This window comes from Panicum virgatum, chromosome 5N (assembly GCF_016808335.1).
Source record: "Panicum virgatum strain AP13 chromosome 5N, P.virgatum_v5, whole genome shotgun sequence".
NCBI lineage: Eukaryota > Viridiplantae > Streptophyta > Magnoliopsida > Poales > Poaceae > Panicum > Panicum virgatum.
In genome coordinates, this window is record NC_053149.1 from 24,219,696 (window position 1) to 24,237,606 (window position 17,911).

General features: G+C 45.7%; 1 protein-coding gene across 1 annotated transcript; it reads right to left on the reverse strand.

Annotated features, from left to right (window-relative positions):
• Positions 1 to 6,176: 6,176 nt before the first annotated feature.
• Positions 6,177 to 10,919, reverse strand: LOC120675655 (wall-associated receptor kinase 4-like). The gene is made up of 4 exons (XM_039956858.1): positions 9,859 to 10,919; positions 8,351 to 8,809; positions 7,684 to 7,848; positions 6,177 to 7,569 (listed from the first exon to the last, which is right to left on the reverse strand). Exons 1-4 carry the CDS (start codon positions 10,817 to 10,819, stop codon positions 6,317 to 6,319), a joined length of 2,838 nt encoding a protein of 945 aa, XP_039812792.1. The 5' UTR covers positions 10,820 to 10,919; the 3' UTR covers positions 6,177 to 6,316.
• Between the last annotated feature and the right edge of the window lie 6,992 nt (positions 10,920 to 17,911).

The window sequence follows — 17,911 nt, forward strand, 5'->3', positions numbered from 1 at the left end:
ACCATTAGAGTGCTTCTTGCACTTGCAGCTTCCTATGGTCTACATGTCTATCAAATGGATGTAAAGACGGCTTTCCTTTGTGGAGAGTTAGAGGAAGAAATATATATGGAGCAGCCGGATGGTTATAAAATTTCTGGGCAAGAGAATAAAGTGTGCAGATTGATAAAATCCCTGTATGGCCTCAAACAAGCTCCCAAACAATGGCATGAAAAGTTTGACACCACTTTGATATCTGCAGGATTCAGTGTGAATGAAGCAGATAAGTGTGTGTACTACCGTTATGGTGGGGGTCAGGGAGTAATATTGTGTTTGTATGTCGATGACATACTAATATTTGGAACAAACACTGCTGTAATTGATGAGATTAAGTCTTTCTTGTCTCGGTGTTTTGACATGAAAGATTTAGGACCAACAGATGTAATTCTAAATATTAAGTTGATCAAGAGTGAGGATGGGATTACCTTGAATCAATCTCACTATACAGAGAAGATACTAAGCCATTTTGGCTTTCAGGACTGTAAAGTCACTCCCACACTCTATGATGCAAGTATAAAACTTCAAAAATTTGAAGGTGAGGGAAAAGATCAACTGAGATATTCACAAATAATTAGATCACTAATGTATTTAGCTGGTGCTACGAGACCAGACATCTCCTTTCCTGTGAGCAAATTAAGTCGGTTTACTTCAAACCCTGGAGATGATCATTGGAAGGCACTTGAGCGAGTGTTGCGCTATTTGAGAGGCACAACCTCGATTGGAATTCACTACTCGGGATATCCACCAGCGTTGGAAGGATATAGTGATTCCAATTGGATCTCAGATGTGGATGAGACCAAGACCACGAGTGGCTATGTGTTTATGCTTGCTGGTGCTGTAGTTTCGTGGAGGTCTCGCAAACAGACCGTATTGACAAAGTCTACCACTGAAGCAAAGCTTGTAGCACTTGAAACAGCTACTAATGAGGCCGAATGGCTAAGAGAGCTATTGATGGACTTACCTTTTGTTGAAAAGCCAGTACTGCCTATCCTCATGTATTGCGATAACCAATCAATGCTAGCTCAGGTTATGAATACAAAGGATAACTCAAAGTCCAATAAGCATATCAAGCGTAGACTGAAATCTGTCAGAAAGATGAAAAACTCCGGAGTTATAGCCGTGAGCTATGTAAGAAGTGAAAGTAATCTGGCAGACCCTTTCACTAAGGGATTACCACGAAATGCGATTTCTGTGGCGTCTAAGAACATGGGTATGAGGCCCATCTGAAGTTTACACCACAATAGTAACCTATTCTCATGATCGGAGATCCCGTGACTGAGATAATAGGAAGAACAAGTTGATTGGTGTAACCAAGGAGTACAATATTATACAAAATGTACCCATGTTCAAATGACAAAAGTACTCTTTACTGTATGGCAGGTTGGCATAAAGCCTTAATGTTTTCTGTGGTATAAGATATTAGCCTACAGAATATCCTGAAGGAAAACACCTACTTGAACCTAAGCGTAGGTCGCAGTTAGTGAGAGTTGGGTGTTCTCATAAAGGCTCATGACTAGATACGGGAGCAGACCGTTAATGCTCCGGATAGGCGAGGTTGTTTGGCAGCCTAGTATCAGTTGTGATTTCAGGTGAAATCTATCCATATATAACTGAGAATTCATGGCCTAGTCCATTCATCAGTTGTGGATAGATGAATCTTGTTATCCTATGTATCAGTTCAACCCGTATGGGACTCATACCGAAAGACTGGTATATTAACAATGATACAACACAGTGATCCTTTTTCTTCATTTCTGACTTTGGAATTGGTGGGGGATTGTTGGAATTTGGTCCATTTATGGCATATGTAGGAGAATTCTAAAGCAACATGTGGCTGGTTGGTATAGTCCCATATTGCTAGGACAAGCAAGTGGACACCAACTTAAATATTGGAGCACTTTCCATGTGTTGAATGGAGTAGCCAAGAGATGGAGTGTGTAAGGTTTTGCTAAACACACACCAATGCATGCACGCGCACGCGTATCTGCATCTTTTCGTGTGTCTTTTCGCGTGTATGTTCGCGTGACTTGTGACTTGAGACGTGCGGTCGTTGGGCTGTAATTCAGCACATATTTTGCCACTTGTGTCTCTCATTTAAACCGTTGTGCACTGATTAGGCGCTAATCAATGCCCGATTAATTCCATAATACCCAGTAAATTATTATGATCATCCTGAATGAGTTTTAATGTCGTTTATGGGCATCATCAATGTGATTATGGCTCCTTGAGGGTAGCCGTGCCCATATAAGTGGACTGGAAACATTCAGGTCACTCTCTCTAAGTTTCTCTGCCATTTTTCCATCTCTCGCTGTGCTGTGTCGTTGAGCTGCTGAATCTCGCCGGCCCTTCCCTCAGCGTGCACTGATGAGGAGAATGAGCGGTATCTCCGAACCCTTGCCGTCGTGAAGCCTGCACGAGGGGCGGCAATAAGGTTTCTGGGCATCGCATCTGCGCGACCGCTCGAAGCTCGTCTTCCTTCTGCGCTGCCTCATCTTCGAGAACAGTACTGCTAACTGATGGCTGGTGCTGATTTGTTATGAGAGAACAGTACTGCTGGCTGGCTAGTAGCTGGTGGCTGGTGCTAATTTAGTATGAGAGAACAGTACTGCTGGCTGGTTGGCTAATAAGCCAAGCGAACACAGTGTATACTATGCATGCACATATGCAGCCATGCAACTTGGGACTTGAACGTAATTCTTTGTTCTCTTTCCTTTCTTTATATTTTTCCTTTCGTTCATCCTTTTCTTTTTTTCCCTTTATTTCTTGTAAAAGATTTTGTTCTTTTTTCTTGATTATCTTTTATATTTTCTATTTTTCAATAATACTAATTTTCTCTATTTTTATTTTATTTTATTTTTCTGCTTTTTGGTGATGTAAACATTTTATCTTTTATAGTTTTCCTTTTACTTTTATTTGTAACTTTTTTATTTATTCTCCCTTTTTCATTCCTTTCTCTTATTCTATCTTTTCCTTTTTCTTATCTTTTGTATACTAACTACTTTATTTTATTGTGGTTTTCTAATTTTTTATTTTTATTTGTTTTTCATAATTTTTTTATTTTTTGTCCAATTTTTGTCATTTTTCCTTTTGATCATCTATAAGAATAGTTTATTCACGCGAAAGGATAATTTGTTCTATTGTGAGAACATTTGTTCTCCATTGTAGACAAAATTTTTCGTGATATTAAATTATTTGTTCGATTAGTAGATTAAATTATTCTATGATGTCGTGATATCTAGTTTTCAAATGTTCGCAATGTATAATCTTTTTGTTCATTTTATTTAATTGTTGTTTGTATAAAAAATCATTTGTTCTAGTCGTTAAAATTAATTATTTTATATTAAAAATATTTTAAGTATAGTCAAGTGTGATTTTGATTTGACGATCTCATCGAATGAAATATATGGTGAAATTGAAATTCAATTTAGATATTTTTTGGGATTTATGATTTTTTAATGTTAAAGGTCGCTTGTACGTGGAGTCATGATTTTAGATATTTTGCTTTACCAACGTGTCGTTTTGTCTAGACCGTGCATGTACTGTATGTGGTCATAATTACAATAGGCTTGATAGATTTTTTTTACCTTGGAGTATGCTGCGTGCATAAACAGCCCATGCACTGGACTGTTGGTCTGACGGCTATTAAATATTATTAGTGGAGAAGTTTTCAGGTGATGGTTGTTGGTGGAATTGTTGACATATAACCCTATCCATTTAGGGGATCTTGCTGCTAAAAAATTAGGAATAAAACAATGCGACCCATCAAATCAATTGAATAAGCCACAAGCCCAGAAAGAGTCCACACAACAAATTAGCCGAGAGAAGCAAATTAGCGGGTGGGTCTACATTCGCCATTGCATGGCCTATGTATTATTTTATTTTTAAAATAAACCAAGCAGGAGAGCTATCGATTACACCGCAACAACCAACAAAGATACTACCACCGCCAACATGACCACACAACTTCTCTCGCACTTAACTAAAAAATAACCGATTGGATTGGGACGTCAACACAGTTGCGAAACTCAAACTCGACTTCATACAAAACCACCATGCCGCGCCACCGCTACCCAAGAAGAAGCTGACAAGCAGCCCACCTCATGAGCGTCGTCGTTCCCGATGATGTCCCACGCCAACCAACCACTGCCATGCAGAACTGGCTGCCGTAGTCCGCTGCAAGCCAATTAGCCACATCGACTCCTCCACCATACCACCGTCGTCTTCACATCACACAGACATGATTGGTCAGCAGAGGATCCCACCCCTAGGGATGTAAATGGTATGGATATTATCCGACCGTATTCAAATTCGATCCGGTTTGGAAGGGTTTTTATCCATTCGTATCTGATTCCAGATATTCAATATCCGGAACCGATCCATATCTGGATACTAAAAATTACATATTTATGATGTCAATATCTATTACAGTCTTATCCGGCAAAAACTAACACTATTCGTATCCGATCCGTTTTCGAACAAAATTATGAAAATAAATAAGATATCATTAATATCCGTTCGTATTTGATCCGTTTACATCCCTAACCACCGCACCACACTGAAAGAGCCACCGCCATGCTGGGCCCTGGCCGAACTACCACTATGGCACCATGCACCCCAAACACCAAAAAATAAGCCGGATCCTGGAACTCCGAGACAACTCCTCGCCTAGGTTGGATTGGGACATCGATCAAGACCTCAACTCAACGCGTGGGGGCCTTGGCACATCCACCGCCGCACACCACTCCTCGAACACCACCTTAAAATGCAAGATGTCTCGCCACTATCGTTGCCGGACTCTCCAAGGATCCGAGCTTGCTTCACCGTCGAGGGTGACATAGTACCACCGAGCCACTCCAAAACCTCACCTTAGTTTTGCTACCACTGGAATCTCCACTGCTCCACCTGTGCGGATAGAAAGCCTCTGGAGACACGACTCATCCCCGCTGCCCAGGTCGGATTGGGATATCGACATAGGTCTCAACTCACTATATCTGGTTGGATTGGGCCATCGACTAGAATCTCTACACACCCTATCCGGTAGGATTGGGTCCTCGACGCGAGCCATACCAATGCAAACAATGATTTTATTTATAGGAGAGAAAGAAGAGAAGAGGTATCACACCCTGTTGATGGCCATCCCCGCTATCCGGATTAGCGTAGCATCGCCTCCAAGAAGGTCGCATCGCCGAAAGCGCTGCCGACCCCAGCCCAAGATGGGTTGGGTTTTCACTCGCAACATCTGGCACGGGGAGACCGAGAGGTGCAAACTGACGCCTCCAGGGAGGGAGCAGCGTCGGCAAACATCGTTGTCCAAGCTTTCGCTAGCACCCTAGCCAATCCTTGGAGGAACGACAGCAGTCATGACCACGACCAGGCAAGAGTGTTGCAGACGTCCCCAATGTCACCTGGCACCGCCGTGTGCAACCCAGGCATCACGCACGGTGAGTGCCATTGCCGCCGTCCGCATGCGCCACCACCCTAGTGGCCGTTGCTGCGCGCCGCCAACGCAGGATGCCGGCCGCGAACGCCACCGAGCCGAGGTCCCCCGCCCACCGGTCACAGTGTGGCCATGCTGCACGCAGGGCAGGAGTCAGGCCCGCTACCACCAATGTGCCCCAACGCGCGAAGGCCTGCGCCGGCCATGAGCATGCCCCAGCGCGTGCCGTCTTATCCGCCGACAAGGAGCCGCACCACCGCAGCTGCAGAGCCACGTCGCGCGGAGGCCTTTGGGGAGCAGATCAGGAAGCCGTGTGTGAGCGGATCTGGGCCCACACAGGTGGATCTGACCGCGGACCACCGCCAGGCGCTATTGTCACCATGGATGGGACCACCACTAAGGAGTGCACGAGGGGGAGGAAGGAGGGGCGTGGTGCCCTGCGGTCGCCTTCCTTGCGGCTGCACAGACTTTCGGCGACTGCTCAGGAGATGGCGAGGGATGGGGAGCGGCACGTGGAGGGCAGCGGCGCCGGGCGTTGGGGTCCGCCTGAGCTGCCCCGAGGAGCGATGAAGCCGTTGGGTGTTAGCCTGCCGCATGCGCATGCTGTCCATGCATATAAAGGACAATAATCTTCTAAACCAGCAGGATCGTAAAGTAGCATCAATTTTTTTGCAAAGAAAGTAACGTAGCATCAAATATTCAATTAACAAGAAAGTATTGAATGGTTCAACTTCAAAAAGTTTCTTATCATCGTCCATATCAGTTTCACAACAACGAATCTAAAAGTATATTCCAAATAAAGTGTTTACACTGACGGTATTATATAGGAAGTGCATTCCACATTTAGCGAGGTAAATCACTCCAAGAAACAAGTTCTTGCTCCATGGTGTAGCATCGAGTGGCTTCATGATTATTTATGGAGTCAGAATTTTCTTTGAGCTGATTATACTGAGCGCGAGAACTTGAGTTAGACTTGGACAATAACAATGGCTCAATTTCATTGTCCACTTGCAAATCTCCTCTGTTGTTCTTAGTTATTTTACCCCGTAAGAGCTGCAGTCTTAACTCCACCTCTCTCATTGTAGGCCTCTCTTCTCGATGAAGCTTTAAACATACCTCTGCAAGTGAAGCCATCTCATCAATTTCCCCCTGGCTTGCTTCCTCAATAACTTGAGGATCCAATATTTCTGCGGTAGTTTTATCCTGCAGTCTTTGAAGGAAGCAATGAGATAAATTCTGCTTTTCACCCAAGCAATTGAGAAAAATTGGCTTCCTCCTTGTTAGTAACTCAACTAGAATCACACCGAAGCTATAAACATCGCTTTTCTCATTTAACTGTCCTGTATGGTAATACTCAGGATCTAAATACCCAAATGTCCCCTGCACAATGGTGACAACATGAGTCTCATCAATAGAAATGGATCTTGAAGCACCAAAATCTGAAACCTTTGCGGTGAAACTGTCATTTAACAGTATGTTGGCAGATTTCACGTCTCTATGGAAGATTGGGATTGAAGCAGCCGAATGGAGATAAGCAAGAGCAGTTGCAGCCTCAAGAGCAATCCTTGTACGGTCATGCCATGTTAACAAACATCCGGTACTCAAATCACCATGAAGAAGATCATAAAGTGTGCCATTCGAGATGAATTCGTACACAAGCAAAGGCACGTCAGATTCAAGGCAGCAACCAAAAAGCTTCACCACATTGCGATGAATAATTTGAGACAAGATGGCAACCTCATTTATAAATTGATTGATCTCACCCTGCTCCACGATTTTGGACTTTTTGATGGCTACGACACGTTGATCTGATAAAATTCCCTTGTAAACTGTACCATGACCACCACAACCAACAATTCGTGTCGAGTCAAAGCTATTTGTTGCCATCTCCAGTTCTTCTAAGGAAAATATTTTTGTGCTCTGGGTAGCAGTTTCCTCAGACGAGATTAGCTGCTCCAGGAGTAGGCCTTTGTTTCTCTGGAAGTGTGCCCTTCGAATTGTCCTTCGGATGTGTCTCCTCCATTGTTGGATTAATATGGTTGTAATTAACGTGAGAACCAAGACTCCAAAGGCAGAGCCAAGTCCAATAGCAACAGCTGAACAAGTAATTATATGGTTGTGGGTTCAGAGTTACAACTTGGATATTTTTTGTTCCTAAAAAAACATAATATGCAACGAAATGAGGTACAGTGAAAATCTTATTTACATACCAAAAACAAGGCTGTGATGTTTACTGGGAGTGCATTGCCTTTCTACAGGATCGAAAGATGTGCCTTGAGGGCAGCTGGTGCAATTGTAGCTTCCTTCCAGGTTATGGCATATTTCGTCACATAAGTAGGGTATCTTCACACACTCGTTGATATCTGCAAGTGTACCTCAGATGACTGTATTCAAGTGTCTCCTCACTCCGCGTCGGCAGCTCCTTACTCTCTCCCTCCGCTGGGCGACGGCGCCGCCCCCCTCCTCCTCCGGCCGGCGATGCAGCAGATCCAGGCCGCGGCCGCCTCCTCCTCCAGGGCGCGGCCGCCGGCTTTGCATCCTCCTCCAGTCCTCCTCCAGGCCGCGCCACCTCCTCCCCCGCACTGCGGCCGGCGGGCCACCTCCTCTCCTCCGCGCGGCGTGGCGGCCGGCAGCTCCTTCGCGCGGCGGCGGCTCCGCGCCGGCTGCTCGGGCCGTGGAGCGCTTAACGGGCCGGTCGGGCCGGCCCGGCACGCTAAATTGGCCTCGGGCCGTGCTCGTGCGCAGTGCCTCGGCACGTGGGCCGGCCCGGCCCGGCACGATTAGTTATCCGGGCTAATCGGGCCGGGCCTAATCGGGCCGGGCCGGATCGGGCCCGTGCCGGGTCGGGCCGGGCTGGGCCCGTTGGACAACTATAACTACCATTCCTGCTGGTGTAAGGGTTTCCTTCATAGCCAGGTGAACACTTGCAACGATAACCAATGTAGGCATCTCCGTCGGTGACATTCGTGCACTCACTGTTTGCACTGATGCATGCATAGCTTGTGTGGTTCTGGTTCTTTGCCTTGTCACAAGTTGTGTTGCTGATAGCCCATTTCCAAATACCATATTCCTCAGTATCATCCATTAAATAATCATTAATAAGTGACATGTCTTTATTAGGGTAATAGGTTTTGTTCACAGATAGGAGTCCTTCATCCAAAGAAATATTTACCACCTGATACTGCCGATGTATTCCGATCTGGGGTTGATTTGATGTGCAATTTATTTGAAATTTCACATTAGCTGAACACTCTGGTTCTAGCCCAAAGGGGAATGGAATACTTGTATTGCCACATGTTCTTGAACAATTCAGCTTGTCGTGACTGGGGTCGTACTCTGTTGCATTAAACAGGGTTAATAAGAACAAGCAAGGTGACTTGCTACAAATACGAAACTAAAATGGGAATACAAAATTATTTGACTAGTACCCATTCTTATACATTGAATACATAACGATTTGTTTCTTGTTCGATGAATTTGTATATGAGTATGTGAATGCATGCGCGCCAAATTAATCCATGGAAAAAGGCATGTTTACGTCGAATGAAAAAAAATCAAAGAATAAAAGTACTGCAAGATACTCTGATCCCTCCTATCGTTTTTATTAATAGGTGTATTAGTATTAGAAAAACTCTTCAGTGGTGTATATTACTTTGACCATAAATTTCTCTTACAATATATCTATACCTATTTTTTGTCTAAAGCACACAACGTTTCCACCTAAATTTTTTAGTTTGGTCTATCTTGTGACATTGACAGGTGGGTCTTAGTTCATCCCGTATGCGAGTTGGACCAACCCTCTGTCTATGGCTCGATCATATAATACATCTATACAAATTAACGCATAGGCAACTATACGTATCCGATACTCGTCGTTGATGGCTTAATGAAAGTTCAGTTGCTTTTGATTTGCTGGACGGTTAGCCTCTTTATGGGATGTGGCAGACCTATATCCAAATTAGCACTAGTCCTTAGAGTTAATTGATACTCTCTGTGGCACGTTTAGCCTTTCTCCGACAGATTAGGGAGAGTGGTAAAAGGTCAAATATTCGTGTCATAAAAACGTGTCCCCGCTGCATACAGCATAGCTATACTTTAGGATGGAGTGAATAATATCTCAGTGATAGGTATACGTGTATATATCTGTCGATGGTGATTGTACACGTGTATGAAATTAAAGTGCGTGCATTTGTTCTGTGTTTTAAGAAAATTATGATAGCTTGTTTGTAAGCTGCTGTAGAAAGCAGTTGCAAAAGATCAAATATATACTTTAATTGCTGGTAGGGAATTAAATTAAAAATAAATAAAAACACGTAAATGTGCACATGCAAATTCGTAAATTGATCACGGAGGACACCATCGCCGTTAGAAAGTGCAGTATTTACCTGAGGAGCACCCGCCCGGGCCGACAACATAGGGATTGCCATCATCGTATACGCTGGAGCAGAGACATCGGTAGTAGCCTCCGCTTCCATCATAAGAATCCTCACAATCGCTGTTAACAGCACAGGCGTACTGCTTATTCATCCTAGCCGTTCGGCAAGTCGGTTGATCTGTGATCACAGGCACTAGGTGTGCCGTAGCAGCGCCAATGGTGCTTCCGTTGACCTTATCGGACAACAGATCAGCCATGCTAAAATTGTAGCCTCCATCAGATAGGAACGCTTTGACGGTAGCATTCGCAAGCGCAGCAGGCACTGTTTCTTCCTTTTGAATGATGGAAAGTGCAAAGGCACGAACGGACTGCCACAACGCGATGTTGCAGCATCCCATGCCGTTACAGCCTCCTTCCTCCGCCTCCGTTCCCAAAGCCGCCGAATCGTCGCACGTGCTTGCACAATTGCCCAGCAGGTCGCCAGGACCACTAGTAGTATTTTCGAACAAGAAGGCCTCAAAACCGCACCCGACGATGAACCAAGCTGACTTCATGGAGGTAATAATAAGGCTCTTTCCAGGAGCCTCCCACGACCAGCTGTAATTGCCAAACGCACCGGGCCTGGTGGCGATGTTGAAGACGATAGACGCGAGAACAGGGTCCCCTGGATATTGCTTGACGATCTCGGTGGTGGTGGTGGTGTTGGCCAGGAAGAGTTTGGGAGGCCTGGTGCTGTGGTTGCAGGTGACCTCGAAGCCCGGGCGGAAGCAGCCCCGCCCGATGCCGAAGGGGTACGAGATGTTTACGCCTCCACAGGATTTGGGGCACTGCGCGAGGTCGGCGGCGGAGGGGGGCGCGGCAGATACCCCCAGCACGGCGGTGGCTGCAGCCTGGAGGGCTAGGCATGCCAATAACTCGAACCACCACCGCTTGGTAGCGCGGACGGTAGTAGATGCATCCATAAGGGGCATGTTTGCTAGAAAGTTTCCTACTCTAGCTTGCGGGATTATTCTTGTGGACTTGTGTGTCGCTCTAGCGTAAGAGCGCCAACTTGGTTTCAGGGATCTTAACTGGAGTAAGTATATATATAGTGCTAGCAGTAAGCACACATGCATGACAGCTCTGCAGTAAGCACACGGACTATGATGAGACTTGGGAGACTCGGAAGTCAGTCAGTCAGTCCACGCGACAGTGAAGTTGTGTATTATTGCTCCCACTTGCCGGAAGCGACAGTTGCACATGGTATGAGCTGTAGCATCCCGCTAAATATATACTCCAAGGCTTATCAAAAGGCATGTAGTCCAGATTTTGCATAAAGATCATGGCAACAGACCTGCTAGATGCACACAGACATTTAGGATTAGATGTTTAGAGTAGTCGCACGGGCATTTAGGATTAGATGTTTAGAGTAGTCGCACGGGCATCCCTAGGAAACTTCTGTGGGGAAATTGTTTCCCTACTGTTTTTCTCTCTTTTCATAGGAATTTTTCACATATAGGGAAACCGGGGAGTTCTAGTAGTGCGACGGGCAGCCACCTAGATAGTTTGTGTGAACCGCTAAGACTGCACCAATGAAAAGGCTAAAGCGATCTATCGATATGAAAGAGATGAAGCTGAATTGCTGAAAGTTCTATGCATGTTCATGTATGCAATTCGAATAACAATAATTTCGAGTAGTGTCCTTAAAAAAACAACTTCGAGTAGCACAGTGATCGAGTTTATGGGCAATTTTCTTTGAAATGATGAAGTTTTTTTTTGGGTGCAAAGTTCAGGTTAGCATTGCAAGGTAGATCTGCTTTTTAGACAATCGACAAGAATAATTCTTAAGAAAAAATGGCTGAATCTTAATTGGCCACGTGGTCATGTTTAATAAAAAAAAGTAGTAGTGCACTGGCCACAGATGAGTCTCTGTCATCTCAGTCTTTGTGGGTCTCCACCTAGGACAAGTTTTAGTTTTTCTTTTGACCAGCATCTCAGACCTTGCATGGTCCTTGCTGCGTGGTGGTTGCTGCAGCTGCAGCACATTGGCATCTTAGACTAGCTTTAGCATCTAGAGGACAGCATCTAGAGGACAACAATTAGGACCTAGAGGACAGCATCTTAGACTAGTCCTTGGTGTGTGTTTTGGCTGCCCTGCAGCCCTTGTATAAAAACGTGGCCACCCCTTCCGTTGGAAGGCATGGCATTGTGAATGTGAATGAAGAAAAACCAGAAAACTTCCCCAGCTCGAGTGTCACCCTCTCATCCATGAGAGTAACCATTGAATTACTAACATCTGGTATCAGGGCCGTACTTTTCTGTAGACTGGATATCTCTTGTTCCTCTCCTTCCCAAGCAGCCCAGCCACTCCCAGCAGCAGCTAGCGCAGCAGCAGCAGCACCGGCTGCCTCTCCTTCCCCATTCCCTTCCCTTTCCATAGCGAAGCACGGGTGTTCGCATTTCCCTAGATTTAACCGGACGTTCTCTTTCCGTGGTAGCTACGTGCCCGTCCATAGCGAAGCATCTATGGTAACTTCACTGAAATAAAAGAGGGATAAAAAATCATGAGCAGCTATTGGGTGAAGCCACTACTAGGATCTATTCATGATCTGGTGAGGCAAGCAATTTGGCCCTGCCCACAAAGGGGAAAGCTAGATTGTAATTGAGATACTTTATAGTGTTCCAATAAATTTGAGTCATGTAATAAAGTAATAAAAGAAATAGTCAAAGTTACATCTAAGAGTGTTAAAGACCAAAAAGGTCAACGAAAATAGAACGGGTCAATTATTAAGTCGTTCAATACAGCCTCTTAACTTACAGACACAAAAAAAAAATTACACACACAAAAGAAATGGTAGAGCTTTTTTTTTTTGTTGAAAAGTGGTTTCAATGGACCTATAACGTGAAACAAGCTTCTGGTTTCAAGACAAAATTACCGGAGGTTACATATTTTCTTTTCTTTTCTTTTGAAAGGTAATTCTCTTTTTTTTTTCCCTCAGCAATCCGTTTGGTGGACATGCCAAGCAAAGTACACTTGGGATTTTATGCAATCACCATGCTTGTGGATGTGGTGCTCACCGGCCTAGTATATGCACTATGCAGGGTCAGAGCTATATGAATCCAAGACAGAATGCCAAGTAAAAGTAGTATAAAAACGTATTACTAGAGGGGTTGCTCTGAAAGTTCCGTTTGATCTATATTTTTGACCTGGCATCCGTGCAAACTTGCTCTTGTATATTAGAAAGGTGCAAGTGCTCTATATGATGATGAAGTGCGTGTGGTAATAAATTACTAAATAGAAATGTTTTTTTTGGGAGAGGGAAGAATAAAGCTGCAGTGTTGTCATGGGGGAATCTAACGACGCTGCAGTCTACAGATAGGACGCGTTGGTTATTAAGTAGCTAGCGGTCTCGTCTCCGATCGGTGTTCGCAAAAGCCAAGTACAACATTCAGTTGTTCTTTTGTTTTTTGAGACCGGCGGAAATGAAACAAGAGTAATGAAACCGGCTTTGGTAATCTTAAACAACTGCCACTGATCCAAGTTTTTGCAGCATGACAAAATTTAGTGGCGTTTGTTTTTGTTTATCTGCCTGTCAGCTCGTCGCTTCTTCCGTCGCGAGCTCGCCACAGCAACGACAATAATAGATGTACGCATCATCGCCCATGGTGCATTGACTGCGCAGGTCTTTGGTCTGGAAATCTTTGTGTTGCATTGCCGCGGCACATTTTTTTTTTTGCGAAAGGAAGGATGGTATTAAACTTGAAGCACAGTACATCCCCGAATTACAAAAAAGACCCTTATAGAAAAGAAAATTACAACGCAGCCCATGAAGGCCTTCTCTGCCATCTTCCTCCGTGAGCACTGACGCCCGCCGGCGCCACCAAGCTTGGGGCATGCCGTCTCGCCGTCGAGGAGCTCCAAATTTTGGAAACGCTGCATAAGCCAATGCCACGGATTCCACTCCCTGACTAGACCTGGGCATGGGCTGCCCGACCCGATGGACCCGACCCAACCCGTCCGAAAATAGCCCGACCCGACCCGACCCGAAGAGTTTGATGGGCGGGCTCGGGTCAAAATTTTTGACCCGGTATGACTGACGGGCTGGGCACGGGCTAAAAATTTTGACCCAAAACCCGAAAAACCCGAAGGAACCCGACATTTTACATAGGCCTGGCCCGACCCGACCCGAACCCGACCCGACCCGACTGGCTGTCGGGTCGGGTGCGGGCTCAATTTTACGGCCCGGCCACCGGGTCGGGTCGGGCACGGGCCGCTAGAAAAATCACCGGGCTTTTTTTGGCCCGACCCGAACCCGACCCGGCCCGGAGGATGCCCAGGTCTATCCCTGACGCATCTAGCATCGCTGGGGCACATCAGCAGCATCCTCGCGCGGATGAAACGGAAGAGCACCAAGAACACCACCTTCCTCGGATCCAAACCAACCCAGAGCCGGCGCCACCATCGACGATGGCCCGGAGGGAACAACCCAAGGGGAAGCCCAGATTATCCCTCCTTTCGCGGAAAAGAGAGAGACCACCAACCTCACAGGTGGCCGGAGAAGCCTTCGCCAGAACCACCGCGGAGAAGCAAAATCTCCTCCCCATCGACGACGGCAGAACCGACATCAACAAAAAGGAGAACCGAAACCCACCGTTGCCCTTCGCCGGAAGAAGCGCTGAGGCCGTCGCCGTCGCCACCGCCGCCGAAGAAACGCAGGAGGAGACCCAACCCTAGACGCCGGCACGAAGCCACCGCCGGGAAACAGGAGCTAGCAGATCTAGACCTATAGCTATACATGTTCCACCCGCCGAGGGGTCGGGCTCCCCTCTCAGCTCCGGCGACCCGAGGGCCACCGGGGGAGAGGGGGCCGGCGGATCGCCGGAGGAAGAGGCGCTCGCTCTCGAAATCGCCCTGCGCAACTGTAGCCGGGGAAAGCGAGAGAGAGAGCGAGGTGTTGTTCTCTCCGCGGCACATGTATGTTCGTTGCATTGCTTGTCAACTGTGCTGTAGTGCACATGTACGTTGGGCAGCTACTTGTTCACTGCTAGAAAATCTCTCATTAGTACCGGTCGGGAACCCCCGGTTTGTATTGGTTTCCCGACCGGTACCGCTCCTCCGGTACTAAGTACACGCGCAATTAGTACCGGTCAGCTGGCCCGGTACTAAACGGCCTGTTTAGTACCGGTTGGTAACACCAACCAGTACTAAACTGCTGGCCACGCCAGCAGCTAGGCCGAGCAGTTTAGTACCGGTTGGTAATACCAACCGGTACTAAACGATTTTTTTTTCTTTTTGATGCTTTATATTTGTTCTCTTTTTCTTTCAATTTCAATTAATTAGTATTAGTAGTCGTACTCGCAGCGGTCTGTGTATAATTGAGACAAAGACCGTACTCCTTCATCGCGTCCTCATATATACCGCACCGTATTGTGGATATCGATGCTAGTCCCGAATAGCAGTGTTTTCACCGCAGGATCAAAGGTTAACGATATATTCATGATCCGAAACATATATTTTTTAAACTTCTCGATGGTTTCCATATGAGCCCGAATAAATACATCGTTAGAGTGCCAAAATAATGCAACTAAATACATAACAAATACCAAACTAATTAACCATGTCACTTGAAAAAAATTAAAAAAATCCCTATAAATTATCCACATTGAAACTATCCAATACACCTTCTCCAAATTCAAGTAATGGATTCTATACATCTCAAATCCATGCATAAATCAAAGAAATCGTGCTCATTCTATATATTTCTAAAAATCACAAATATTTCAAACTACAGAGCATGAAACAAATAATAAATACCATCAAACAAGAGAGGATGATGACTCTAATTATTTTGACACCCTTCAGTTCCAGGAGAACACTCTTTTCAATATCCAAAAACCATCTAGAAGGAAAAAAAACTTTATTTCGGAAAATATATATGTCGGTAACCTCGACCCTGCGGTGATGACAATGCCTTTCGGGGGGACACGGTGCGGTACAAGGATGTCACCAATCGGTCAGTCGCAGCACCAACATTTCTGGTTAATAGGAATGCAGCACTAGGCACAGGCAGCGTGCTCGTTGATATGCTCTCAGTGCAACAACGGTCACGCTGACTGCGTCAAATGCTGTCTTCGTATCAATCGAAAGTGCTGGTGATGCGACCAACAGATTCGCGACGTCCATATAGCGCATAGTATTTCCCCGAAAGGTAGTGTCATCACTATTGGATGGAGATTAACGACGTATACTTGTTTCGAAATAAAGATTTTTTAGCTTATAGATAGTTTCAATGTGAGCCTAAATAAATACATCACTAGAGTGTCAAAATAATCAATTCATAATAAAAAAATCTATTATAATTCTTTCATTAGTTCATTATAAAAAAATAACTATCCACATTATGGTTATATCTACTATAATCACATGTTTTGTCTACACTCATTCTAAAAATTTCTACTATCCACATGCTCATCTGAATCTAAAAATAAAAAATATGCTACGGTCATTTGTAATATATAGAAAATGATTGAAAAATATGTCTATAAATTTTTCATATTCAACCTAGCCAATAAACCTACTCCCACATTCGAGGCATCGGTTCTATATATCTCAAATCATTGCATAAATCAAAGAAATCATACTCATCCTCACTATTTCTAAAAGTCACAAATTTCTCTAACTATAGAGTATAAAACGAAGAATAAAGACTATCAATAAAGAGATGATGGAGTTGCAAACCTTTGGCGTACTTGGATAACTAGAACACTCACTAAAACTAGAACAAATGGCGGCAACTCTCTAAGGGAAGAACAACCCCGAGCTCGAGCTTCTCTGGTGAAATGGCACTGGCTCGGACTCGGGGAGGAAGAAGGGTGCCAATTTATAGTGGGCGCATTAGTACCGGCTGGTGGCTCCAGCCGGTACTAACGCTCTACATTTAGTATCGGCTGGAGCCACCAGCCGGTACTAAATTTTCTCGCGGCAGTTTAGTACCGGCTGTTGGTTCCAGCCGGTACTAAACTGTCACTAGCTGTCGGTGGCGGATGTCAGAGCCTGTCGGTGGCGGACTTTAGTACCGGCTGGAGCCGCCAGCCGGTACTAATAGGCTCCCAGGGCCACTATTTCTTTGGCCCGGTACTAAATTTGCTCGTTAGTACTGGCCAAAGCCGTGACCGGTACTAACGGCCGCGGACGAATGTGCGTTTTTCCGGTAGTGGTTGTACCGTCCTGTTCGGCTGTATGTACTAATCCCAGTCGTCTGACCCAAACACATGCGATGCAAATGCAATCAATCATCTAACACCAACAACTACTGCTTATTCTCCAACGGTGATTGGCCATTACCGGAATCCCGGACCGGAACGCCTTGTCGTCTAGCCCGGTCGCTCCTTCCGTTCGCTGTCAAGGGCAGGAACGGCATTGTTTACATACAGTGGAGCCGTGACGAATTAACATAGGCAACTGGAGAAGAGCAGTAGGTGTGACCGCCAGTACCAAATTGATCGATCGGTACAACAGTGCACAGTGTTAGCTCGCAACTGCAGCACAGCGACGCAATGTCAGCGTATCCAACTGAAACCCCAAGCAATGATACAAGCAAGCAGCCGGGGCTCTAGATTTCTCGAACTGTTGACGACCGCGGCGAGCATAGCCTGATGGCCGTGTGGGTGCCGTGGCACCAAGCCAGACGTACGACGGGTGGAGGGTTTCCGCGGCGTCCGGCCGGTGATGGCGACGCGGTAACCACCGGCGGCACATGCAGGTATGAGCGGCCGGACGGTGACCGGTTGACGAGCGCCGGACGGGCTCGGCCTGTCCCGGGGCATGCCTCCTAGGTTGCCCATGCTTAACGTGAGAAAAGCACGAGTCCTATGGTCGAAGGCTCAACAGCGAGCGACACTGATTACGGCCGTGATTGGCGGTACGTTCTGCCTGTCATCATAGCCTCCTTTTTTTTCTTGTTTCCGAATGTGCCCTTGTTATTCGCAAAAAAAAAAGAATGTGCCCTTGTTAACGATCTCACCCATTAGCTATTATGTCTACTAATTTTTAACGCAAATTATGCCAATCCTGATTCCTGAAG